This window comes from Hoplias malabaricus, chromosome 6 (genome assembly GCF_029633855.1).
Source record: "Hoplias malabaricus isolate fHopMal1 chromosome 6, fHopMal1.hap1, whole genome shotgun sequence".
Taxonomy (NCBI): domain Eukaryota; kingdom Metazoa; phylum Chordata; class Actinopteri; order Characiformes; family Erythrinidae; genus Hoplias; species Hoplias malabaricus.
In genome coordinates, this window is record NC_089805.1 from 28696464 (window position 1) to 28724319 (window position 27856).

The 27856-nt window shown below is 37.7% G+C and overlaps 1 protein-coding gene across 1 annotated transcript in view; it reads left to right on the forward strand.

The window, feature by feature from the left end:
- myo15aa (myosin XVAa) overlaps positions 1-27856 on the forward strand; it is a 51837-nt gene that overhangs the window by 14097 nt on the left and 9884 nt on the right. The window contains exons 2-42 of the mRNA XM_066674496.1: positions 491-573; positions 744-807; positions 888-997; positions 1084-1158; positions 1721-1811; positions 4744-4847; positions 4993-5056; positions 5152-5265; positions 5428-5589; positions 5700-5813; positions 9455-9513; positions 9606-9729; positions 9834-9929; positions 10009-10140; positions 11038-11163; positions 11269-11346; positions 11420-11574; positions 11671-11716; positions 11794-11918; positions 12797-12914; positions 14506-14681; positions 14773-14857; positions 14942-14995; positions 15459-15540; positions 15684-15814; positions 15905-16000; positions 16109-16344; positions 16436-16614; positions 17363-17435; positions 20032-20223; positions 20659-20765; positions 21184-21272; positions 21965-22088; positions 23275-23502; positions 23639-23703; positions 24120-24248; positions 24907-24985; positions 25224-25368; positions 26586-26676; positions 26770-26920; positions 27687-27802. Of these exons, the coding sequence (XP_066530593.1) occupies positions 491-573; positions 744-807; positions 888-997; positions 1084-1158; positions 1721-1811; positions 4744-4847; positions 4993-5056; positions 5152-5265; positions 5428-5589; positions 5700-5813; positions 9455-9513; positions 9606-9729; positions 9834-9929; positions 10009-10140; positions 11038-11163; positions 11269-11346; positions 11420-11574; positions 11671-11716; positions 11794-11918; positions 12797-12914; positions 14506-14681; positions 14773-14857; positions 14942-14995; positions 15459-15540; positions 15684-15814; positions 15905-16000; positions 16109-16344; positions 16436-16614; positions 17363-17435; positions 20032-20223; positions 20659-20765; positions 21184-21272; positions 21965-22088; positions 23275-23502; positions 23639-23703; positions 24120-24248; positions 24907-24985; positions 25224-25368; positions 26586-26676; positions 26770-26920; positions 27687-27802 (4668 nt within the window). The remainder of the gene's footprint in view (positions 1-490; positions 574-743; positions 808-887; positions 998-1083; positions 1159-1720; positions 1812-4743; positions 4848-4992; positions 5057-5151; positions 5266-5427; positions 5590-5699; positions 5814-9454; positions 9514-9605; positions 9730-9833; positions 9930-10008; positions 10141-11037; positions 11164-11268; positions 11347-11419; positions 11575-11670; positions 11717-11793; positions 11919-12796; positions 12915-14505; positions 14682-14772; positions 14858-14941; positions 14996-15458; positions 15541-15683; positions 15815-15904; positions 16001-16108; positions 16345-16435; positions 16615-17362; positions 17436-20031; positions 20224-20658; positions 20766-21183; positions 21273-21964; positions 22089-23274; positions 23503-23638; positions 23704-24119; positions 24249-24906; positions 24986-25223; positions 25369-26585; positions 26677-26769; positions 26921-27686; positions 27803-27856) is intronic.

Sequence of the window (27856 nt, forward strand, 5' to 3'; positions counted from 1 at the left end):
TCTATATTATTATTATACATTTTTATCTATTTTTTTTTCAGTTAGTTGTTGCAGTCGTAGTGTGGTGCCCTGTGATGGACTTGTGCCCTTTCCAGGGTGTGTTACTGCTTTGCACTCAATGATTTTATGTATAGGCTCAAGACCCACCGTGACCATGAACAGGATGAAGTGTTTTCAGAAGGCAAATAACTGAATTTAAGATAGGACGATGTCTTTACATGTACCTCTGTAAATGTTTCCCGTAAGTCAGTCAATTTTTTTTCCTCCAAGTTCTGGACCATAGCACTGTGTTAGGTGTTTTTTCTGTTGTAATACATTGAACTCATTGAAGTTCATGAAACTTATGTTCGAACATAAACCTCATTGTTGGACAAGGAATGATCACTGGTGTATGGACCAGTAAGATAATTTTTGGCATTTTATTTATTTATTTTTATTTTTGACAATTGTTATTATTTATCAATCTGAGTTTATTAACTTGGCTATGCAGATGTACTCAATCCGAAGTCTGCCTACAATGTTGTACCGGGAGCGTCCTGAGGAGGATGGGATTGAGGACATGACCCAACTTGAGTAAGAACTTTAATATTATTCTGTGGAATTACAGTGATTTTGTCCCTACAAAAGCCCCTTCAAAGCCAAATTATTTAGCTCAATAACAAGTGTTATACATGCTACTGTACTAGCTACACTTTCAGCTGTCTATGTCCAGTTTTGTGTATGGGCTAACTGCTTTTTTTCAGGGAGCTTCATGAAGCAGTTGTTTTACTCAACTTGAGGAAAAGATTTGAACGAGAACTAATCTATGTATGTAAATACATTTTTACAAGATAAACAGTTTTATGCGATAAGTGAGGTGTTATAACAAACATTGGCTTTCTTTCAAGACATATATTGGAAGTATTCTGGTGGCTGTGAATCCTTACAAGATGTACAACATCTATGGAACCGACATGGTGCTGCAACACAAAGGGCATGCCCTTGGTGAAAATCCTCCGTGAGCACTTCTATACTCTTATGCGTTTATAGTTTACCATGTAGATGAAAAGATAGACTATATAAATAATGTTTTTTTTTTTCCAGGCATTTATTTGCTATAGCGAATGCTGCTTACACAGAAATGATGGATGCCAAACAGAACCAGTGCATTGTAATCAGGTAAGGTTAAAAAAACATTGTGTGTGTGTGTGTGTGTGTGTGTGTGTGTGTGTGTGTTTATATATGTGTGTGTTTGTAAAATTTGATAAGCATTGAGTCCATGGCATATTTTTTAAATTTAAAACAATACATAAATACATGTAAAAATACATATAAATAAAATCAAAAGCATGTAGACAGGGTAAGTAGTTTCAAGCAATCAATGTCAATTCAGTTTGACACAACTGATCAACTGGAACACTTTAAACCTCACCTTGAAGGAGATACTTGTAAGGAAACACCACTGGTGTCTGGGCCAGGACTGCACTGTCAGATCATGTCTCTGTGAAATGCACCCACTGTCGTCTCAGAGAAGCTGGCACAACACATGCATTCCAGCGTTCAATTTCACTTCTGTCTGATGAGCAGACACCATGCTCATTACTTAAGTGCAAAGCAAAAGAGGTGCAACTCGATTCTTCACATGCCACGGCTCTGTGCCAGCGTACCTAATTGTGGTGTTAAGCTGATAATTGGGGGGTTATAGCCACCATTTGGTGCAAGTGTGCTTATTGTCTTTCAGTGGTGAGAGTGGTGCTGGTAAAACCGAAGCCACAAAGCTGGTCCTGCGCTACTTAGCTGCTATACATCACAAGCGCAACGTAACACAGCAGGTATGGCTGAAATAAACTGTTATATCATTGCTGTTGGAAAACAACTTTGGAGGAAAAGGGAAAAACATTCTTAACATTTAATGAAAGTTAATGTGAACATAATTTAATCTTTATTTTACATTCACATGTTCTTCTATGTGTAAATTTAACAACAATTTGGTATAATTTCTCTAGGTTCATAAATCATGAAAAATGAACACAACATAAATGGTAGTGTTCAAATTATGGGGGAAAAAATGTAAAACAACAAAGACAGATATAAAAAGTTTTGTCCAAACCATGATATAGTGATATAAAGAATTCATATACATGATATACATTTATTTAACTGATGTAATGTCTTTCTTGTGTTTTTCTTTTTTTCTTTTCTCATTTATTCTTGTACAGATTGAGGTATTGTATTTTTGGCTTGCTGTCTGACTGTGTGCAAGATAAAAAAATCCTCTTTATTAATGCATGTTGCATGCATCTTTTCATGATAGTTTTGTTCACATATGAAAGTATGAATGAATAGTTCTAAACGTGTGTTAGATTCCTAAGCATTAATTGTTTATATTAATGATCATTAATACCATTAAAAGCAAAGAAAGATAATAACTTATAAATAAGTGATATTTTTATTGACTTTTGACATTGGCATCTGTCTCTGAGTGGGATTTTTGGGCCTCAAGTGAACAGTCAGTTCTTGAATTTGGTCTATTGTACGTAGTACAAAATGCATATCTGGTGACAGGGTCATAGACACACAAGCCTCACTGAGACTAGCCTATTTAGTCAGATCCCACTCAAGCTCATATATCGCTGAAATGGTTAATGCTGGCTATGAATAAAATGTCAACACACAGTACATAACAGCTAGCTGTGTATGGGGCTGATTAGCTGCAGTCCGATCAGAGTTGGCTGACCAACTCTGGCTGACCATTGTCTACCATGGAAAGCGCATACATTGAGCACATGATCATCAGCTGAAGCAGTGGAAGAAGGCGGCCTCATCTGATGAATCACATTTTCTTTAACACCATGTGAACGGCTGGGTGTATATGCTTCGCCATAACCAGGCAAGTCATTAAGAACAGCTTCTTATGTACAATTGCAGCCTGATAAAATGCATAGCCTCTTGGTCAGTGATTCCTTGGGGAATGTTCAGCTGGGAAACCTTGCATTCTGGCAGTCATGTGCAGGTTACTATCACATGTACCATATACTTATACATTGCTGTCAACAAGTGTATTTCTTAGTAACATAATGCAAGCACTGTTTAATATGCTAACTATTTGGTCTAATAAAACTACAAATATCATAGAAGTTTTAGAAAATTTCTCCATGACAGCGCTCTATCTAATTTAAAAATAAATGTTTACTTGTTTATTTATTGTTCATAAGGTGGTTGTCATTTATATTAATAGTATTTAAGAGACAGTCATTCAGAATGACATGGTCGCTGTTCAAATAAAAATAAATCTCTCTTTTTGTTGATTTTTAGTGAAGATAGGCTAATCTTTAGGCTAATGCATTAGGAGGCCTGCCCACGGTTTATTGCTCATGCTACAACATGGTGTATATAACACGGACAGTGTACCTTTGATCCCTTCCCCATGGCTGTCAGGAAAATTGGGGCCGTTGGACTGAAGGAACATTGCTGCCTCTTCCCTCAATCGACTTGCCCATGGGCAGGCACCAGGAACTGGTCCCCGGGCACCAGAGACCCTCTGCATGTGTGTGTGTTTGTGTGTGTGTGTGTGTGCGTGTTTTCATTGGCACGGATGTGTTAAATCCAGAAGGCCCAATTTATTGTATGTTGAACAATGATAAATTAATGCATGTTTATGTTTCTTATTTGGATAGACCCACCCCCTTCTCACAGAAATCAGAATGAGTCAGATCGCTGTGTTGGCAGAGCAGGAGAAGAACAGATTTTTATAGGCTAAAAAAAACCTTAATTTCTCATAATTTCCTTTTCTAAAACCACATCTGCTCTGTGTGCAAGAATTTTCTATTCCACTTTCAACAGTGCAGCATTTATAGTGAAAAGGGTAATTATACCAGGGCCACACTATAATCTGGTCCATTTAAGGTGGAGAGTGATGTTTTGTATTTCTGTATAGAACACAACTGTAGCGCTATTTAATATGGAAAGGATATTTCTGTAGGCACTAGAATGCAACTGTAGCATAGTTTAAGGTGCAGTGGAACATTTTGTAGATGACAGAACACAACTGTTGCACCATTTAAGGTGGAGAAAAAAATTCTGCCGACATCAGAATATCATTGCTGTCCTGTTTAATTGTAAATGGAATGTTGGCAAACTCTAGTAACTGTTTTCAAGGTGGAAAGAAAAGATCAATTAAAACATTACTCACAGTGTCTGAAGCTGAGATGCACATGAGCATGGAACAGTGTTTATATTATTATTATATTAGTACATGATAGCAATAAAAGAACACGAAATTACTGTCAAAACATCCAAATGTAACAGTTATAAGAAATTATCAATAATAGTGCAATTATCTAGCTAGGTATCTGACAGCTTCACTACAACTAAGCTCTGCAGAGTTTCAGACTAGCCAAGGCTGTCATTCTAAGTGTAGCACAACCTTCTTATGATAAAGCGGAATATTATTTTAAAATAACCATCAGCAGCCAGCAGAGGTACTAGACCTGTACTGGCTTCATATTTGAGAGACTTGTGCTGTGTTTTCTACAGTTGCTGTATCAAAAAAAAAAAAAAAAAGAAACTGCCATATGTAGGACAACAGTCTTATCTGCCACATTGTATCAACTACAGGACAGGATACTAATTTACACATTCATTATTATGATCAAGCCTTTATTCTGACAGAGAGGATTATTAATGTTGAAATGTTTATAAACATTAAGTTTAACCGTCTGTCTGCATTCATCATTGCTGATGTTTTTGGGATGAATTTTGCAGATTCTTGAAGCAGCTCCACTCTTAGAATCATTTGGCAATGCCAAAACGGTCAGGAATGATAATTCAAGTCGCTTTGGGAAATACATAGAGATCTTTTTGGAAGAGTAAGTACAATTTTTAAGTCTCTCTCTTTGGTAATTTAAAACATTTTTGAATGATTGAATAATAAAAGCTACCTAAAATAACTACAAATATCATATACTCCTGGTGTTTTTCACATTATTGCAATTCTCTGTGAATTTACTACAGGGGTGTGATCAGTGGTGCCATAACTTCACAGTATCTACTTGAAAAGTCAAGAATTGTGTTTCAGGTGGTCTTTATGATAATACTTTTGTACTCTTGTTACTTTTGTTACATGCGTAACTTAAATAACATAGTTTATGGCTGTATGTATTGCTCTTCCAGGCCAAAGATGAAAGAAACTACCATATTTTTTATGAGATGCTTGCAGGCCTTCCTTCACAGCAAAAGCAGTCCTTATACCTCCAAGAGGCAGAGACCTACTATTACCTTAATCAGGTAAGATCGAATTCAGACCTAAAGATAATATTTTGGGTCTATTTTGAAGCTTAATATTTGATTACTTTAGGATTTAATGTAATTTCTTTAGGGATAAAAAAAATCATCTTCACCATTTTATCAGGCAAGGAGTTTTATTGCTCTCCTTTTGTTGGTTGTCAGGGTGGGGACTGTGAAATTGTTGGAAAGAGTGATGGGGAAGACTTCCGCAGGCTCCTCAGTGCCATGGAGATCCTTCACTTTAACGTTGACGACCAGAATGGAATTTTCCGGATCCTGTCCTCTATCCTCCACCTTGGAAATGTTTTCTTTGAGAGATATGAGGTAAGTTTAGGTATAATACACCTCTCCATGATTAATATTTTAAAATGTGCTGGTTTTTGTAACACCTTTTATTTATTTATAATATTTTTTCTTTGTTTATCACCATACAGACAGACTCACAGGAGATGGCATCAGTGGTGAGTGCTCAGGAGATCAGAGTGGTGGCTGAGCTCTTACAGATTTCTCCGGAGGCTCTGCAGAAATCAATCACTTTCAAAGTGACGGTAGGACTCAAGGATGTGTGTTGCTTCTAGCAGGATATTAAATGTTAGGCCAGACCTAACTAAAATATTTTGTATTTATATTATTACTGTTATTGTTTTAAAATAGTAGTGGAAAGTTTAAAAAATGGAATTGTGATCAAAGTAATTTTTTTCACATTCTTTAAGAAATTAGCCCCCGTTGTCTAGGTTGTCAGTATTTCAGATTTATGTGAACATGTATTTCTAAAATGAAATATGACTAAAATTCACTTGTTGGGAGCCATTTAATGAATTAGGTGACATCTGACAGGTAGTGTTATAAATAAAATAAATGTGTTCTTGTATCACTACTGCCATTTCCATAGCAACAAGTAATAACACTTTGTTTTGATTCCTTATTAAACAGTTAACACTAATTGAGGAAATGTTGCACAGTGTAAATGTATGTCAGCTCAGAAAAACCCCATTCTGGTTGGCTCTGGCTGACTTGATTCGATTAGCAGACTGATTATCTGCTTTAAATATGCTCTGCTTTGAAGGATACACCTATTTAGTGGTCTGTAGGCCTTGGATGAACTCCAAAGGACGCGCTTATAACTGTGTGCCAAGCACCAGCACTTGAGTTATTTCTGTTATGTCTGTTTCTCTGTTGTCCCTTAGAAACATATCTGTTTTACATAACCAGCAAATCAATTGGCCTTACAGATTAGACAGAAAATGGCACAAAATAAAACATAAAATGGTGCATTTAAGCTCAAAGTAACCTCAGATAGAATAACGTGGCATGGTAATCAGGGCAGCAGGCCACAGTGCTATGGAAACCACTGTAACTCAAGGAGGGGATACCCTGGTCAAGAGCGGTCATTGAGGTGTTTAGGAATGCTTGTCAGTTTAGTCTTCACCCTGTTCTATTAGGACGTGTGCCACACCATTTACCTTGACCTGATAAAATGCTCAATTGACCAAGTATGGATAAATTGAAAACTCAAGACTTATCACAATACAGATGTTATATCTCTGCTGATGGAAAATTGTTTTTTTTCTTTAATCATTTTATCAATCAATGCTTAATGTTCAGACAATTTGGAACATCTAAAAATATATTAACAGCCATTTAACAGACAAAAGGACAAAGTGTTTTCCTGTTTTTTTAATGATTGATTTCTATGTTTTTAATATAGAAACATTTAGAAACTGCACACTCAAAAAGCTGGGGCAGAGGCATGTTTACCAATGGGTCACATCACCTTTTCTTTTAACTGAACCGTTTAATTGTTTGGGAACTGAATGTACTAATTATTGCAATTTTTATGTGAATTTTGTTGCTGTAAACAAGACTGGAGCTGCTCTACAGTCTGTAGTCACCACTGTCTGATTCCCCTCTTCATGATGTACCATCCATTTTCAATAGGAGACAGATCAGGAATACTGACTAACCCTTCGCATGAGTGGTATCCTTCACAAATATGCAGATCACTAATGACATTTGCACTGATGCTATCATAGAAGCTGCACTTTAACAGTCTGGATGGTCTTTTACATCTTTGGTATAGAGAATCCAATGTCTGTTTTTCCTCAAAACAGTCAGAAATATGTGCTTCTCTGACCACATAACACATTTCCACAGTTTTTCAGTCAATTACAGATGAATTCAGTCCTAGGGAACTTGCGAGCATTTTTGCTCAAAATTAATTTATTAATTTCTTCTTATATTTACACATTTTCAGGTAGCATTTCCTGACTCAGCAATGGAATGTATTACATGACAATGATATTCCAAAGTACTCCCAAGCCTTTGTGGCTGTGTCCATCATAATAACATGACAATTTCTCCCCTGATGCTTGATGGTCATGCACATTCAGAAATAGTTTCCATCAATGTTTTTTAGGCACCAAGACTTTCCCTGACTCTCTGAATCTTTTCATATTATGAACAGTAGATATTAAAACATTTATTCTTTGCAGTCCTGAACTGAAAAATGCTCAGTTTGAACAGGTTGACAATAATAACAAGTATTATTATTATTATTATTATTATTATTATTATTATTATTATTATATAGGCATTATATAATTTTAATTTAAATATAAGCAATTATATTTTGAGCTCTGTGAAGGACTGCCGCCCCCTCCAGGTTGTATTCCCGCCTTGCGCCCAGTAATTCCAGGTAGGCTCTGGACACTCCGCGACCCTGAACTGGATAAGAGCTTACAGATAATGAATGAATGAATGAATTATATTTTCAGCTGCCATTTATTGTGTGGTTATTTAGCAAAGAATGCTGTTAGCTTTTCCTTCACCTAGAGATATGATTATCCAGTTTCCCTTGTCGTTAAGCCATGCCAGCTCGCTGTGATATTTTTGTCTTGGTTGGCTTTTTTTCCTCAGTCTTAATTTCCAAAATGCTTAGCATGGATGGTCAAAGATAACAAACTAGATTCCCTGGTCCAATTGTACAGAAGGAGCTTTTTGTGTTTGTTTTTTACATTTACATTTACATTTATGCATTTGACAGACGCTTTTATCCAAAGCGACTTACAAAAGAGGATTTAACATTCGAACTACACACACATACAGCACAAATTATACAAAATACCTTACATTAAGTGCAATATGCCAGGAAGTAATAAGTGCATTAAGGAAAGACATTCAGTGCAAAAGATACTCTCGGAAGAGTTGGGTTTTCAAGGATTTCTTGAATGCGGAGAGGGTTCCTGTTGCTCTGATAGTGCTTGGAATCTCGTTCCACCAGCGTGGTACCAGAGATGAGAATAGTCTCAACTGACCTGTACGGGGGGTTGGTCGTGTTAGTTGGCGCTCCTTTGAGGAACGGAGAGGGCGGGCGCTAACGTATGGTTTTAAGAGTCTATTGAGGTAGATGGGAGCAGAACCAGTGAATACTCTGAAGGCCATCATTAGTGATTTAAATTTGATGCGAGCAGCTAAGGGTAGCCAATGCAGCTCAACTAATAGGGGCGTGACATGTGCTCTTATAGGCTGGTTGAAGACCAGGCATGCTGCAGCATTCTGGATCATCACATTTTCTTCAGTAGGTTCCTAGGATGTATAATGGTCATGTTGAAATATAATGGGGCATTTAGACTACCACTCATCATGGTTGCTGGTGTGACACCATCATTGCTATGCAGTACATTTTTAGCATACAATTCTGCTAGTTAGAATATCCAGTCTTCCCTGTGTAACAAGAGAGAGCTTTGCTTATCTAATGGAACCTGAAAGAACCTGCTGTAAAAGAATGACTGTGGAGCATCTAATTTAGAAGTGGCCATGCTCTGAAGAGTGAGTAGAGAGGCCAGTTTTTTTCAAAAGGTGTAAGAGCAGTAAAGCTGTCTTAATGTTCTTGATACTTGATGCTATAGATTGAAGAGGATTAACAGTGTCTTGTCACAGAAGTGCAGGTTGTATTTACATCTCTGAACAGAGGACTAGTTTTCAGAGAAGTCTGTATCAGTTGCAACCTGATGATGATAGAGAGTTTCATCAGCTTCTAATCTGCTCTTTGGGGACTATGACTCAGAACTTTAACTTCTATGTCTATAAAAGGACAACAGCTGTCCCATGTTACTATTCAAACAGTTAATGTATAAATTTGTAATTATGTATATTTTGTTTGTTTTATGACATTTGCATTATCTAATAGGAAACAATGAGGGAGAAAATCTACACGCCCCTAACAGTTGAGAGTGCAGTAGATGCCAGGTAAGCTTAAGAAATTAATCCCTTCAAATCCTCTTGAGATAGATGGAAGGATGATTTGATGAATCTCAAAATATGTCTCCTAAATATTCCAGGGATGCAGTTGCCAAGATCCTGTACTCTCTTCTGTTCAACTGGCTAACAGATAGAATCAATAAGCTGGTTTTCCCTAGGAGTGAAGCCGTGTCTATCTCCATCCTTGATATCTATGGCTTTGAGGTATTACCATGAATTTAAAGTGTTTTTGTCTTTTTAGGGATGCTCTCAATATGTACTGATTAAATGATAAATGATTAATGAATCACACCACTTATGTCCCACAGGACCTTACCTTCAACAGCTTTGAGCAGCTTTGCATAAACTATGCAAATGAATACCTGCAGTTCTTTTTCTATAAGATCGTTTTCAGAGAAGAGCAAGTAAGCATTCTTTTCAATTTACTGAGCATTGTGACTGTGCAGATTATTCAGAATATATGACAAAATTACTCTGTTTCAGGAGGAATATAGCAGAGAGCAAATCCCATGGGAACAGGTGCCTTTCAGTGACAATCAGGCTTGCATTGACCTCATTGCAGCCAAGCCTCATGGGATACTTCGAATTTTGGATGACCAGAGTGGCTTTCCACAGGTGCAACATTTTATCTCTCTTTTTTATGTTCAAAACCAAATCCTGGAAAAATGTAATTGTAGGACAAATGCATATTAAGCGATGCCCTGCATTGTTTTAGATAAGATTAGGTTAGATTTGATTCAGATTTATTGTCATTGTGAAGAGTACAGGTACAGAGCCAATGAAATGCAGTTGTGCACATGTTATAACAGTGTAGCTTGAGAGTAAGTTAGTGCAAGTGCCTAGGCTGCAGCATATATCTGTTATTTATTGAAAATGTGTCATGCATCATGAATCACTGTGTATGACAATTAAGACCCCACACTGTCCTGCAGCTGAACGGTAGTATATAGAGTACATTGCAGACGGTTTTTGAAGCAACTTGGAAGGGAAATTGTTCCAAACACCTTGGAGAACTAACCACTGATCTTCTGTGAATGTAGGCTTGCTCAAATTCTTTAGTCTCTTCTTGTTATCCCAAAAAGACATGATGATTGGGGCTCTTTAGTGGGCCATATCATCACTTCCAAGACACCTGCATAGTGTTGTATGAGTGTGTGAAAAACCGAGTAAATAAGTAAACCACAAATAATATAATATGAAGGACTGAGGCTAAAAACTATGCATAGCCACAGATGAACTGCAGTTAATTGTGTACTGTTTTGGACTGTACAGATGGACTGTAGCGTTTTCATAACATGGACAATGCAGAAGAAAAACTTATGGCTGATCTGTGTATATACAGCATCTATTTAGTTGCAAGATTGTATTTTTCTATTGGGTACAGGTCGTAAATGATTTACATTTCATTGCTCTTTTTGTTTACATTCCTTCAGTCTCAGTTTTTTTTTTTTTTTTGGAATTGAGTTTGTGCTTTATGACATGTTTCTTACATTTTAATGTTGTCACTTTCAGGCTACAGACCACACATTTCTTCAGAAATGTCACTATCATCATGGTCACAACCCGTTATATTCAAAGCCAAAAATGCCTCTCCCTGAATTTGCCATTAAGCATTTTGCTGGGAAGGTCACATATCAGGTTTGTGTCAGAGCACCAGTGGACTTCATGCACTGTTAAGAAAAAAAACTGTTAAGACAGTAATAATGAAGTTCTATCATGAGTTTCTTATGTCATTCTTAACAGGTTCATAAATTTTTGGACAAAAATTATGATCAGGTTCGTCAGGAGGTCCTTGACCTCTTCATGCAGAGCAAAAACAAGGTAAGGGAGCTTTTCTGTGTCTACTTCAAATTTAGTAATATCTGCTTTAATTTCATTTTTCATTTTGGTCTAGATGGTGGCTTATCTCTTTCTGAGCTATTCAGAAGCTATCATTCATCAGAAGACACATGTAAGGAAAAGCAGCACAGTTACACGCAGATACCAGGCCTCCACAGTTGCTGCCAAGTTCCAGCTCTCGCTAATGGAGCTTGTGGAGAAGATGGAGAGGTGTAGTGTCAAAGCTCTTATTTTTGGAATGTGCTTTGTTGTCAAAATAGAAATATCTCTTCCTTTGGTTTACCCTGTGGGTTTCTTTTGTGCCAGATGCAACCCATTTTTTGTGCGCTGCATAAAACCAAACAATAACAAGGTAAGAAATAAATTGCTTAATAAATTCCTTAAAATGATTGCTGTGGTTCTGTGCTGAGGAGGCTTGTCTTACTCTAGGAGCCTGGTGTGTTTGACATGGAGCTGGTCAGCACTCAGCTTCGTTACTCTGGAATCCTGGAGACCATTCGTATCAGGAGAGAGGGTTATCCAATCAGAATACACTTTGATGTCTTCCTCTTTAGGTAATGTCTAAGAAAATTGTGGCTTTGCCCAAAACATATTAAAGACACACCTGGCACAATGAAATGTGTGTATTACAAGCATGTCAAGTTGCTTCTGTCGACTTGGAGGTCCACAGAATAAGATTTTAAACTTCAAACACAACAAATTCCTCCTCTAATTATGTGTCTTGAAGTTGCGCTTGGCTTTTGAAAATCAGAATATCTGATTGTAGCCATACAACTGTGCTCTTCAAATAATTACAGTGGGTGATTGAACTTCTCAAATGACAGAAATTACTCCTCACAGGAGGAGGATAACAGGCTAAAAGCTACACAGCAAATGTGCCAGTGTTAAATCAAAACCATAAGTGTTAACTTAACACGGAGAGTGTTAAATTAAAAAACAAACAGTGTTAATTCAACATTAATAGTGTTGATTTAACACTGGTAAATTTGCTGTGTAAAGCTTGTAAAACATCTTAACTAATTCTTAACTAATTTTGGCATTAATTTTGTGCTAAATAAGGATGTATTTTCAGTATTCTTGATGGTTTTGTGAAGGGTCCAGTTGAGTCTAGACAAGCAGAGTCAATGATTTACTACAAGTATTCCCAGTAGATGAATTTGCATAATTCATGAATAGATCTGTAATGAGATAATACTGGTGAATGAAAACACGAAAGTGATATAAAAGCATATATTTTAAATCAAACTGTTGAGACTGAGGGCTGTGATGCTGCACTACAAAATATGGCATAACTCTAATGTTTAGCCAAATTACCTTTTAAGTAGATTTGTATAGATGCTTTTGTTTCTGTATTTCTTGTTTCCTCTTTATCACTACCATTTGTGGACAACTGAGGGTTTGTAAGTGTAATTGGTGTTTTGGTTTCTTTTAGATACAAATCTTTGCTGGGCCTAAAGCAGCCTCCTCCTCCCACTGGAGAAAACTGTATCTTTATGCTAAGAAAACTTTGTCCTGTGAGGCCAGGAGCTTTTCAACTTGGTGTAACCAAGGTAAAATTTCCTTTAATTTTTTTTTACCCAGAAAAGGTGCTCTTGGTGGCTTAGGAGATTCTCCTAAAATTCTTTAGAAGTAATAGCATTAAACAAAACAGAGACAGGATATAACTTTGACCCAGATTGAACATGATAATAATTTACATACACCAATCTGCCCTAACATTATGACCTTCATTTCCACATTCACTGTCCACTCTCTCCTTTTCACTACAAGAGCACTTTGGTTATTGAACACTGTGTCCACTTACTGTCCTCTGTATTAGACACACCTACCTTGTTGGTCCAACATGTAGATATAAAGTAGTAAAGCATTTTCTGCTGCAGGGTTTGTGTTGATCATCCTCTGTCCTTCATCAATGGTCACTGACTGCTGCCCACAGGATGCCAAATTAGCCCAACCTTGCTTTATGCACAGATATGCTGAGAACAGTTTGAGTCCTCACTCCACAGAACATGTTTCCACTGCTCCAGACTCCAGTAGAAGAATGCTTTACAACACTCCATTCTTACACCAACCCATGGCATGACATTCCCATCACAGGGGGTGCAGTTATTCACTCTGTGACCCACACTCTAACTTAACATGTTCTCCCACATTGTGGCTGAGTTTCTGTGGTTCCTAAACACTTCAAATTTTCAGTTATACATCTCAAAGTTGATCATGGAATATCTAGGATGGAAAATGACTGACTTTTTGCAACATTGGCATCCTACTACAGTGACACACTTGAATTTAGTGAGCTCTGTCGGATGAACCCTTCTTTCACAACGGTTTGTAAAAGCAGACTGTATGGCAAGGTGCTTAATTTTATATGTAAGCCCAGGGCTGTAGGACTGAATGAACACCTGAATTCAATAGTTAGGAAGTGTGTCTATCATGTCACCCACTAGTCCTGTCACTATTAGACACATGAACTCTAGTCCCCAGGATTCCATTGGAGATCAGGAGGTGCTGATGGACAGCTCCTGCACCAGAAATAGACTTTGACAGCGCTGTCCCTCCACTGAGTACTGATTGGGGACACCTGTCTGGAGAGTATTTAAGCTGAGGGCTTGTTCCTCTCTAGTGCAGAGTTTTGCCTAGTGTGTTTGAATCATTACTGAGCAGTCTATCTATAGTGTTTATTGTGTATTGAATCTCTGTTTTTGCCTGTACCGGTGTATTCTTATTGGCTAGTCACTTTTTTGGCATGTTTGCTCGTTTTTGGCTGTTGTGATTTTGGATCTTTGCTTGTCTACTTTTTATGGATTACTGGTTTGTGATTAAAGTATCAGTCTACTCTCACTTGCACCCATCTCTTTGGTTGCTGTGTCCCCTTACTTTTTTCCATGTAGTGAATCGCTACTGAAACTCAAGAGCAAATGTGACATTCCTGCTCTCTTTTTCTCTGGAGAAATATCTAGGGCAAATCTAAGCAAGCCTCCATTGTCTTTCCAACTGATCCCATTGTCCTGGAGAAACTACAGAGATATTAAGAAGATATCTTACTTAATTATGCTTATCATGGTTTATTATCTAAAGGCAATGAGTTAAGCTTTAAAATATTCTATTCATTTCCTTTTCCCTTTATGTGTTTTATCTTAGCTTTTCATGAAAGAGGACATATATTACCTGTTAGAGAGTAAAAGAGACAGAGTTCGGCATGTGGCTGCCCTGACCCTACAGCGCTACACTCGAATGTTCTTTGTGAGAAAACGCTATAAGGCCTTTCGCTTGAAAATTATCCGACTGCAGGCCCACTGCCGAGGCTACCTCACACGGTACATGATCTTATATCTAAAACCTTTATGATTTGCAGCTCAGTATTATCTGGTTTAATTTTACTGTTTATATTATTTTACTTTTCAACAGAAAACGCTATGTGAAAATGCGAGCAAGTCTGATCAAATTTCGATCACTGATCCATATGTATGTCAATCGAAAGAGATACATTAAGGTATGGCTTACACTATGAATTTTGAAAATCAGAGATATGTTACTGCATCATATGACATTACCTTCCTAATTTGTCTCCTTTTAGCTGAGGTTAGAGGCCAGGAGGAAGGCAGAAGAGGCAAGAATCAGAAGAGAAATGGTTAGAATACCAAATGTACACACAGAGTTCAAAAGACCATACATTGGCAAGTGATTATATATCCTTAAAATGGTTATTAAGTTCAAGTTATTTATTAAAAAACACAGTCAACATATATTTGACTGAATATTACTGGGAATTTTTAGCAACATAAATAATGTCATTTCATATGCTTAATTCAGCTTAATTTATTCTTCAGAACCTTGTTTTGACTCCTAATACATGTTTCATTCCTCCAAATTACAGCTTTAGAAAATATCTGCTTCTCACTAATTATCTCAAAATTCTTTGAATATTATTATAAAAATGTAAATAAAAATGAGACGAAGTTATGTTAAACAGAACCATGGAAAATTCTAACAATAGGGAAATATCTATATTGACTAGGTTTTTCCACTTGTCAAGCTATCTGTGTACTTTAAAAAGCAGTATCGGTAAGTAAAGCACTTTTCTGAATCTGCAGGAGTTATCAAGACGAGAGGTAGTTAATGTCACCCACTTGGTCATTCCAGCAGAACTGGGAGGGTTATTACAAGCAGCTGCAGGTATGATTGCCACTGCTTTAGTTTTACTTTCTGTTTGTATTGCTTTACTTGGAAAAATGCATTTTGACTTCACAGTGTTTCTAGTGCTGTCTGAAAGTGAATGCCTTATCACACAGACTGATTGCATTTTTTATGCTCTTCAGGTGGTATAGAGCTCCATTCTGACTGTTTAGCCCTGGTACAGGCTCCAACAGTTCAGGTGGAATCCCAGCTCACACTGCCCCTCGACATCAACAACTACACAATTTCCAAATTTATCCAGGTCCATTTCAGAGTAAGTCAGAGAATCATTCTAAATTCTTTCTAATCTCAGCATATACTGTGAGCATTCATAAAGAAACCATTTTCTCAATGTGACTTACAGCTGCCAAAATTTGGAATGTTGACTGCACCATTAAAGACACCACTGACTCATGTTGATGATGATCTTACTCACGAAGCTCTTGATGTCTTCGTCATGGTAGAAACACCTCACATTTTCCTCTGTAATGAAGTATTTATCACCTCTACCTGCTGCCTACAAAAAATATATATATATTATTTTGTTTTGATGTTTTGCACCCTGCAGATTCTCAGGTTTATGGGTGATCCTCATTTGAATGGAGCTCAGGAGAACTTATTTGGTAACTACATTATTCAGAAGGGGCTTTCCAACCCTGCTTTGAGAGATGAAATTTTGTGTCAAATTGCCAATCAAGTCTGGAGGAACAGCAACCCCGACAATGCTGACAGGGGCTGGCTCCTGCTTCTCGGCTGCCTGAGCACATTTGCACCTTCTGCTAAAATAGAGAAATACCTTCTCAAGTGAGATCAGGACCAACTCTCCATTTATAATTTTTTTTGTCTTGTGACCAATGTTATATTTCCCAAAATTGTTGTTTACTGAATGCTACAGGTTTGTCTCAGACTATGCCTTGGATGGCTACAAGGCTCTATGCCAACATAAGCTGATACAGGCCATGCAGAAGTCCCTTTATGGACCAGAGACTGCCAGGACATACCCACTGTCCCTCCTGGAGTGGACAGCCAACAGGAAGAAAGCAAACATGGTATTGCAGGTGCATTGTTTTGACGGTGAGATTCATATGTTCATTATGGGTCATTACAGGCCCTCCGGATTCTTAGTTGAAAATATCAACTTGATTGTAAGCTATAAGCACAAGAAAATACATGACGATTGGGCCAGTAGAAATGTGTCAGTATGACATGAAATAAAATGACTTTAAATAAACCTGCAATAAAAATTGCATAAATTAAATGTAATAAATATAAGTTTAATTAATTATTTATTATAATTACTTTTTTAAACATAAAATTGCATTATTTCACATTTTCACCTTAATTTACTGTTTTTGACAACAATGAGGTACTTTCTGCAATAGAGACTTAAAAAAAATCGTATCTTTGCTTCCCAAGTAAAGAGACAGTGCTGTGGTTCTCATGTGAAACCCAAACCTGAAATAGGAGAAGGCCTGAAAAGGCTGCTGTAGAAAAGTAGAAACAAGCATGTCAGTCTCCTGTGAGATTACCATCTGTAGATGCTCTGTGTTTTGGCACGGCTGGGATATAGGTACATTGACGTAACACAAACAAAGAACGACTTGCAAGCGCATAATAGGGTTGATCTCAGCTTCTGTCAGAGTTCTCCTGTCATTCTCTCTGGCTTTGTAAACCCTCTGGAGACAATTATGTAGTGCTCAGCTAGATTAAGAGACACTTGATCTCTAGTGCTAAATGAAATGGGGGAAAGTTTTTAAGGTATTGTCTTTCCTCTGTATTCTGCCTCTCACCATGGATGTCAAACATCATGTTGTGTCCGCAGGGGCTTCCTTTTTATGTCCTGTGCACTCATGGACGAGTGGTGAGGATCTGGCTGGGGATGTCCTTCAGCACAGGTACACAACAGGTCACAGGTCCTGAACTGTCCTGAACTCTCCTGAACTTCATCACCTGACCACTCTTTTTTCTAAATGTAATTTTTAAGCAACGTCATCACTCTCCTCTAGGTGGAGGCAAAAACAATAATCCACTTTCAGAATCTACTTAAAATGCCTTTTAGGAGAAAGGAACATGCTTGGTAACGTACAGTGGTTGAATTAGTGTTTGCCCCCTTCATGATTTCTTATTTTTTTGCATGTTTGTTAAATGTTTCAGATCATCATCAAATCACAAATTTAAATATTAGTCAGAGACAATGCAAGTAAACACACAAAAAGATTATTTTTTAAATGAAGGTTTTTATTATTAGGGGAGAAAAAAAATCCAAGGTTTATCACACCTGAGTTCAATTTCTCTAGCCACACTAGTCACACCCAGGCCTGATTTCTGCCACACCTGTTCTCAATCAAGAAATCTCTTAAATAGGATCTGTCTGACAACGTGAAGTAGACCAAAAGATCTTCAAAATTTAGACATCATGTCCAGATCCAAAGAAATTCAGAAACAAATGAGAAAGAAAATAATTGAGATCTATCAGTCTGGAAAAGGTTATAAAGCGATTTCTAAAGTTTTGGGACTCCAGTGAACTACACTGAGAGCCATTATCCACAAACCTGGAACAGTGGTGAACCTTCTCAGGCTGGCCGACCGACCAAAATTACCCCAAGAGCGCAGTGACGACTCATCCAAGAGGTCACAAAAGAACCCACAACAACATCCAAATAACTGCCGGCCTCACTTGCCTCAGTTAAGGTCAGTGTTCATGACCTGGGCAAAAATGGCCTGTGGTAGTGTGATGGTCTGGGGCTGTTTTGCTGCTTCAGGACCAGGAAGATTGCTGGGATAAATGGAACCATGAATTCCGCTGTCTACCAAAAATATCCTGAAGGAGTGTGTTCTGCCATCTCTTCATGACCTCAAGCCAAAACAAACTTGGGTTCTGCAGCAGGACAATGATCCACAACACACCAACAAATCCACGTCTGAATGGCTGAAGAAAAACAAAGTGAAGACATTTTGTGGCCTAGTAAAGTCCTGACCTGAATCCTATTGAGATGCTGTGGCATGACCTTAAAAAAGCGGCTCATGCTCGAAAAATTTCAGTGTGGCTGAATTACAACTACTCTGCAAAGTTGAGTAGGCCAAAACTCCTCCACAGCACATTTCAAGTTACTGCAAACGCTTGATTGCATTTGTTGCTGCTAAGGGTGGCCCAATCAGTTATTAGGTTTAGGGGGCTTTTTCACACAGGGCCATGGAGGTTTGGATTTTTTTTTTCCTCCCTTAAAAATAAACCTTCATTTAAAAACTGCATTTTGTATTTACTTGTGTTGTCTTAGACCATTATTTAAATTTAGTTTGATGATCTGAAACATTTAAGAGTGACAAAAATGCAAAAAAAATTAGAAATTATGAAAGAGGCAAACTCTTTTTCACACCACTGTATATTATGGGACATATTTTTTATTATTAACAATTAACCAGAAAATTAATATGTATGCCACAATTGAGTAGCACAGGCCATATGCATATGTTTCTAGATTTTTTGCAAGTAAAAAACAATATTAAATCTAGTCAGTATATTTAGTCTCACCTTAGGGATAATATAATATATTTTTACCAGATTAATTTATGCAAAAAAAATTATATAATTTATGTATCCATCCATCCATCCATCCATTATCTGTAACCGCTTATCCAATTTAGGGTCGCGGGGGTCCAGAGCCTACCTGGAATCATTGGGCGCAAGGCGGGAATACACCCTGGAGGGGACGCCAGTCCTTCACAGGGCAACACAGACACACACACACTCACTCACACCTACGGACACTTTCGAGTTGCCAATCCACCTGCAACGTGTGTTTTTGGACTGTGGGAGGAAACCGGAGCACCCGGAGGAAACCCACGCAGACACGGGGAGAACACACCAACTCCTCACAGACAGTCACCCGGAGCGGGAAACGAACCCACAACCTCCAGGCCCCTGGAGCTGTGTGACTGTGACACTACCTGCTGCGCCACCGTGCCGCCCATAATTTATGTAAAAAAATAAATTAAATAGGCTGAATTATCTATCTGAGATAAGCAAATGCCTTTTATAAAATCAAAGTTGTTGCCATCAAACGTAACATTCCATTTGAGAGAAAATTATTGTGGGCCAATTGCCATATGTTTGCATTTTATGAGCCAGCTGGAATGTCTGCACCCTTAAATTTAAAAGTACTGAACAGTCCAGTAGGCGCAAAGGTGGTGCAAAGGTGGTGTTGGCATTGCAGTGATTATAATTTATAATTCTTTCATGATTTAGTTATGATTTTTGTCTTTTTGTAATGATTTTGTTTATAATATAATTTTTTTATATGATGGGAGGACTTTTTTAGATGTGAAACATTTCATAAAGTTGGCGTGTTACTCACTCATTCATATACAGTATATACCCGGTGATGTTTAGGAAATGCATTACCACAGGATGCTATTTAGTGCTTTCAGTGGCATATTGTAACAATGGCATATTTCCATGTTTGAAAGCTGTGTTTTCTCTGTATGTTTTAGGGGAATTTCTGAGTCTTGGAAAGGCTGCTCTGTCATTATGAAGGAGCATGGACAGTGGGCAGAGCTTGCAGGGCATGATTATGTAATGGATCTGATCGCAGACCTGGAACTGATGCGTGATTTTCCCAAACAGAAATCCTTCTTCATTATCTCAGCAGAGAGTCCCACAAAAACCAGACCCAATGCCAGCCTGTAAACAACAGTAGTATTAATAACATTCAGAAGAAAATGCTCAGAAAGTTCTGTCTCAATAAAAGTTTTAATAGTATATTTACACAGAACTTTAGGTTTTATAAGTTTTTCAAAATGTTATAATACAAATTAGCATGTTTTCTTCAACTTATTATATACCAAGAGTAATTTGACTAAATCAGTGTCACACGTAAATATTTGTTTATTAAAGCTTTGTACATGTTCTTATTATTTTTTTGATAACAGTGATAAAGTTTCCAATGAATGCAAGGGATCTCCATTCTTTTCAGACACTGCATTTGTTTGTGAATATTTGGAGAGAGGTGTTCTGATATTTCTGTGGAGTGGTTTCTCTGATTGAACTTTAATCAGATTTAAAATATAGTGGAAGATTTTTGATTTATTTTTGATTTATTATTTATTATCTTTTCTAAGGGCCTTGTTTGGAAGTGGTTTTGATTCAGACGATGATAGCCCCCTCCTGATGCCTCCAGCACTCACCAGCTCCAGTCTCCCAGATTCAGACGGATACTACAGCCATGGTCTGAATTTTTTTATGTATTGGTATCTTGTTTTATTTGGAGAGTCAAATTTTACAGACTCTGTCTACAGCCAACATGGGATTTAAACTGTTTGTTTGGAATTTAAGTAGCCACTAACCAACAAACAAACTATGCATATGGTGTCCCAAAATTAAGAAGAGAGAAAATAAAGGAAACAAGCTTTGGCATGAGGGGAAACCACAACCTAAGAGGGTTTGCACTTCCCTTATATATTGTGTCACAATTTTTTATTTGTCTTACATTTAGGACATGCAGTATATCTCACCACATTATATGCATGCAGTGCTTTGTTATTTTGGCCTTTAAGTGCATATGTATACTGTAAATCCCAACATTCAATCCAGGTACAAATGCATAACCTGCCTTTTTTCCACCCTGAAATTTTCACTGCAAACAGAATCAGATTTCAGTGAGGCTCCAACACAAAGAGGCATGGACCGATATCTGGACAGTCTGTTTGACCCAGTATTGTCTGATGGCAGTGGGGTATGTTGCCCTAGTTTTTTCCACCAGGTTAATTTTGCACTGTAATGCTTCTTTGTAGTCAATTTAAGGGTTCGCTAAGTGGATTCTCACACGGATCATTCACTATATCTATTGTAATGGTTGTTATGAAAACACATTGTAATACAAATAATAATTTAAATAAAATGAGTGGTTAGTGCTGACTGTTTGAACTTTGGAGCATAAGTGATTGAGTATCAAATATCACAGCACCAGGTCCCTAGAGCTGAGGGTGATTGAGTTACTGTATTACCGTATTTCTCACAGCATTGAACTCCACTTACTCTCTCAGGCCATTACCATTAAACTGTTACCAATTTAGAAGCTTTTTCTTGGCACCTGAAATGTAATCGCTCATCCAAAAAACATTTTTTTTTAGTTTGGACTCTAATGTGTGTACTGTTGTCATTTGTGAGCTAAAAGAATTTTATAATCCAAAGTTGAACTCCAAACCTTTTTTAATGCTGCGTAACACAAATCAAATAAGTTTTCACTTTGGAAATGGTTTGATGTAGAAACTGAAGGCCAGATGTTTGTGGTAATATTGAATAGGCTCAGCTCCTCTTAGGGAGTTTAAGGTACTCCCAGGGGGAGATTGATTTCTCCCGTGACTAAGCATTGAAGGGGTCCTGGCTGAGTGAGAGCAATTTCTTTCTGCTGTGTCTCTGGAGCAGGATCTAGAGAAGCCAGCCAGCATGTCCAGCCATATGAAAGGAGCTGGAGGAGTTGGAGGTGGGGATATTGAGGAGGAGAATACAAAGACAAACAGGCCCTATCCTCCAGGACTGCAGCCCGGTGGTGAGTCACACTTCTGCTCCCCTCACTGCTCTCACTTTACCAGCCATGAATTATGCATGGAAGCCCTTGTGTCAATTGGTCCCTAAATGCAATCAATTCCACTGCAGAGTGGAATTCAGGTTTCCAGTTTGTTTGGAGTTATGCTTTTCATTTCAATTGATTTTGCATGCAAAATTAAGCAAATCCCGTATTGCTATGCTGCTGATTGCTTCAAATGTGCTTGTGCCTGTGGATCCATGTGATGATGCTGATTTCTATTACCACACAGTTCTTACCTTTCACTTTAATTTACACATGTGCAATGCAGTTACAAATGTTTTGTTAATATAGTAGGGTTTATTTCTGTCCAGTACCTCTAAAGGCACAGAATATGCACCTGCAAGCAAAGAATGTATTTAAAACCTTAAAGGGAAATTGGCAAGATTTATTTAGTATATCTACGTAATTCAAAGATTAGGATGTATACACAGCCATACAGAGTCAGCTGTTGTGAAATGCTGCACTGTAGGTGATTTGCCTTTCATTCTAGAGAAATTTTTGAGATTCTAGAGAATTATCTACAGTTGTTGAGATGGAGATTTTGCCCCTAAAATGCAAAAGTCCATTGTTTTTAGGGACACTCCTTATAATTAGAGCATTCCGCTTATTTAAACTATCTGCATTGTGGATACAGTCAGTCCCTAGGAAAGTGTGACAAGAAATAGAGCACACAGTGCCAAGTGTCGGATGGGTGTATACACAAATACACAGCTCAGTTCCAGAGCATTGGGATATGAAGTAGTTTAGCAACATTATATAGACCAAACAAGCTCCATTCAGTATCTTTTTATGAGATTTTTAAAAAAATATTTATTTATTTATTTATTTTTTTTACAGATTTACCACATTTATTAGTATTATATGTCCTCTAAACATCAGTTTCCATAATCAAAGTTCCTATCTCCATCACTTTTATGTTTTTATGAAATATACAATTTCACAACAACCCACCCTGTATGACTTTGTTTAAAATGTAGCCATTGAAATAACATTTTCACACTGCATTCAATAATCAGTAATTCTAATTAATTCTGAACAATTTAAGCAGAACTCTTTATAAAAATAAAATAATATTATATTTTTATTTTTTATAAAATAAAAAAAAAATAATGACATATTCATTTTGAGCTTCGCATCTTCTTCTCAGCTGTACCAGTTCTACCTGTAATGGGAGGAACAATGATGCCACCTATACCTATGCCAGCTATGCACTCTGTGCCCAATATGCCTGCTCCTACATCCATAAATTCAGTGCCCCCAGGTTCCCCAAAGCCTGCAGTACCATCCGTGCCAGCTATGCCTGCTATGCCAGCTTTGCCTGCTATGCCACCTCTTCCAGCTTTAACTAATGTGCCACCATTGGCTGATGTGCCAGGTATGGATGCCAGAGATCACTGTCCATATTGGCTGTTGGCACAAATTGAACCTTTCGCAATGTTGTTTTATTCTGTTTTAGATGATTATTATACCTGTTCTTCCATGTTTGATTAATTTTTACCATTACAAATAAGGAGCAGACCACAATGTCCTAGCACAGCAGCAGCAAGCCATCATCAATCAGCAAGCGATCATACTGGTGAGTACTGCAACCCCCATCCCACAGGAACATTATAGTGCGTAAATGTATTACTTTAATGGCCCAGGAAATTACAAAAATTATTCTCCAAAAAATCGAAATAGAATTAGACACAAAGGAAACATGGGACACAGGATAGATGAAGGAGATATAAGTATTTATTTTATATATGTGTATAGAAACTCCAGGAATTGGGAGAATCCTCACTTCCATTTCCTCAGGAGAAGTATCTGAGCAGCAGGAGACATGAAAAGTTTTCCTTTGTCTTTCCATCTGATCTTGTTGTGGAGAAACTGGAGAGATATAAATACTCTTCCTGTGTGTTGGTTCACAGGCTAAATGTTGTGCATGTTTTCTTCTGTTCTAATTGCTCCCTGTACTGTGTCTAATTGCTGGTGTGTTCTGCACTATAACAGGCTCAGCAAATGACAATGCAGGCGATGGCTCTTCAGCAGCAGATGTATAATTCAATGGGTGGGCCATACTCTAGTCCCCCACATCACAGTGAACATGCACCTGTGCCCCGCTCTGGCCAGTCCAGCCCAGTGAGTAACTCAGAGCTGAAGAGATATACTGTAATCTACACCTGAATTTCAATACAAAACTGATGGAATCATTCAGAGAACTTACATAAAATATATAATCTGTAACTGAAGATTTCTGTTGCACCACTGAAAATATTCAGTGAACTTCAATTGTATGCCAGGTGCATAAATAAAAACATTTTCTTTATTTAAATATAGAGTAGTAAAGAATGTGCCTTCAATTTGTATGTTATTATCAGAATCTATCACTGTCTCTGTCTTGTACTCTTTTACTGTGTTTTGGTGGCCATATGTTCTTTTCCTCCATCTGTCTTCTGTTCCCATGGTCTCAGTAAATGCCTCCAATGCCTACACCCTCTCCTCTCCTGTGATCCAACTGTGACAATTATTGAATTGACTTTATTGTATTGTTATGTTTCTTAAAGCATGATTATTCTTTTAAATATATGTTTAGATTGGTGCTCTCAAAAATAATGCGTTAACGCATGTGGGAATATAATGCGCTAACTTTTTAATGCTAATGAATAATTTTACCAAATTTGGCCACACATTCCTCCCATAAGGGATCAGTTCAGTTCTTGGTTATGCCTCAGCTGTCTAAGGCTATGAGCTAGCCAGGAATTAATCAGTTAATCTATCTATTTATCTATCTGGACAGACCAAACTTGAAACTGGACCTGCAACCTACAGGCCAGCTCCTATTGCACCCACACACAGGCCATCCCACCAGCACCACAGTAAGAGATTTATATTTACATTTCATGTAAGAATTTAAGCCGTATTGCTGTTTAGATTCCTGGTTGGAATATTTGTTATTTGATATTTCAAACTGTTTAAGCTACTTTAAATATGAATTTCAGATTATAATTATTTATCTACAAATGCATATTATACCATAATTTATAGTATCATTACATGTTGTAGTTATGTACAGATTGATACTACTCAACTAAATGTAAATCTTTATTTTCTAAGGCCCATCTAGGACAGTGACATCTAGGACAGAAAATGTGGTGAAGTCTACCATCTCAAACTCAGAACATATGCAGCCAACTCACAACATCAAAGACATAATCAAACAGTACCAGCCTGGGCCTGTGAGACCAGTAGAGGTCCCAAGGTTTGTAACTGTTTTTGAACAAATTCATATAATTCAGTAATCTGAACTGATACCTGCAGTATATTTACATAGAACTGTTTGGATACATCCTATACATGGAAGTAAATTAGACAGGAATTTTTTCTGTTAACTTCAGTGAACAATTAAACACTTTGGAAAACAATAAATCACAATATGAAATGTTACATAATTTTTTCACTAACCTATGTTAAGTAAATGAGCAGTATTTCTGTATTAAAATGTGCAGAAGGTTGTTCACTGTAGAGGATGTGTAAGTCACGTAAAATATCAACGAATCCTAATTTGACTCTGGGTTTCCAAACTTATGTCAATGAAAATACAGTAATTCTCTGTTAATTAATTAATTCATTGATTGTCTGTAACTGCTTATCCAGTTTAGAGTAGCGGAGGGTCTGGAGCCTACCCGGAATCACTGGGTGTAAGGCGGGAACACACCCTGGAGGGGGTGCCAGTCCTTCACAGGGCGACACACACTCTTACTTACAGACACTCTTGAGTCGCCAAAATACCTACCAACGTGTGTTTTTGGACTGTGGGAGGAAACTGGAGCACCCGGAGGAAACCCATGCAGACACGGGGAGAAGGGGAGGGGCTGCCCTGTTAATAAAAATAAATACATTAGAAATTTTTTGTGTACAGTAAAGCTAGATGAAAGTAGGAAGGTACTTCAATTTCCTAACAGTTCACAAAATGCATCACTTCACCCACAGTGCATAAAAATTGACCTGATTCAATAGAAATTCTAATGTGTAAACCACTGTCTGTGATAACTGATCTTTTCTTTTAAAACAAACTACTTGCGCAGCAGGTAGCGTCGCAGTCACACAGCTCCAGGGACCTGGAGGTTGTGGGTTCAAGGCCCACTCTGGGTTACTGTCTGTGAAGAGTTCTGTTTTGTGTCTGTGGTGTGTTCTCTCCGTGTCTGCGTTGGCTTCCTTCTGGTGCTCCGGTTTCCTCCCACAGTCCAGAAACACAATTTGGTAGAAGGACTGGTGACCCAAGAGTGTCCGTAGGTGTGAATGTGTGTGTGTTGCCCTGTGAAGGACTGGCGCCCCCTCCAGGGTGTATCCCTGCCTTGCGCCCAATGATTCCAGGTAGGCTCTGAACCCACTGCGACCCTTAACTGAATAAGCGGTTACATATAATAAATGAATGAACAAACTACTTTAGTTTGTATTGTGTTTTCTTCTTCATAGAAAAGAGGCTAAAGTGTTTGTGAAGAAACCAGACCCACATGATGAAGCCATGATGATTCTAAAAGACCAGATGAGTTCTCCACCTTCATCGGTAGACCTATTAAATCCAACTGTAAACACAATACTTTGCTACTGTTGAGTGCTAAATTTGAATTGCTAATATGTTTTCAATGTCTTCATCCAGCAGAGGAAGACGTATGGTCCTTCATCCACTGCTTCAGGTTTGAGGGAGTTTAAAGGTGATGCTGCAGGACTACAGCCTGTAAAGAGCATAAAGACCAAAAGGTCACCACCAGTGCCTGCTGTCAGTCATAGGTCCACACCCCCTGCTCCTGGTAAGTACTACACATTATACAGTTTCTTAGTACTCTGCAAAAGTCAGAGGCCACCTTTCATTTGTTTAATTTCCTGTTAAAGCCATAAGGATAATGTTTTTTCAGGAGATAATGGTACATAGATTCCTATTTTTTTATCTCTGGAAAAATAAATGGGGCAGCCTTGGCCTAATGGTTAGAGGACCAGGCTTAGTACCGAAGGACACCATAGACCACTAAATCAGAAGAGTAGAACCTAAAATTGTCATCTGACAAAATTATAAGTTAAATTTTACTCCTGCTTCAAATATGAAAAAAGTTGTTACTGTCCATTCTTTGTCTATGAAAAGACAACACACCCCAGTTGGCCTAAAATGATAGGGAGTTACCAAGAATCTGTTAGAGCCCAAACTTTGACATCATTTAATGTGTTTCTTATTATTTGTGAAGCAGAAAATGCAACCAACTTAAGACTGATATTGGGAAGTGTGAAATAACATCCTTACAGATTCCTTTGAAAAACTGAAAGCATGTGTACCTAAACGTATGAAAGCAGATATTGATAATATGTTTATTTATTAATGCTTCTGAGTTATGTTCATGTTCTTGATATATACACTCTGTGTTTCCTGCTGTAAAATGGCTGTTTTGAATGAAAATTAAATAAATAAAGGCTGGTCTCTGACTTTTTACTTTGTATTGTAATAAACATGACTCTGTTTTATAAATACTCGATCCTGGTATCATAATTTGAATGAGGTTTTAAGTAACTGAGTCATTGAATCAGTTTCTCGAGAACTTCCAGTTGAAGAGGAGACTGTTCAGACTCAGCTCCACAGGAGAAGCAGTGAAGAGCACTACACATACACAAACATCCCATGGAAAATATACCTGAGAAAAGAGGTTAGATTTCAGTCTGTGTTTTTTGCATGTTAGTTGTTTTTCAAAATAAAGACT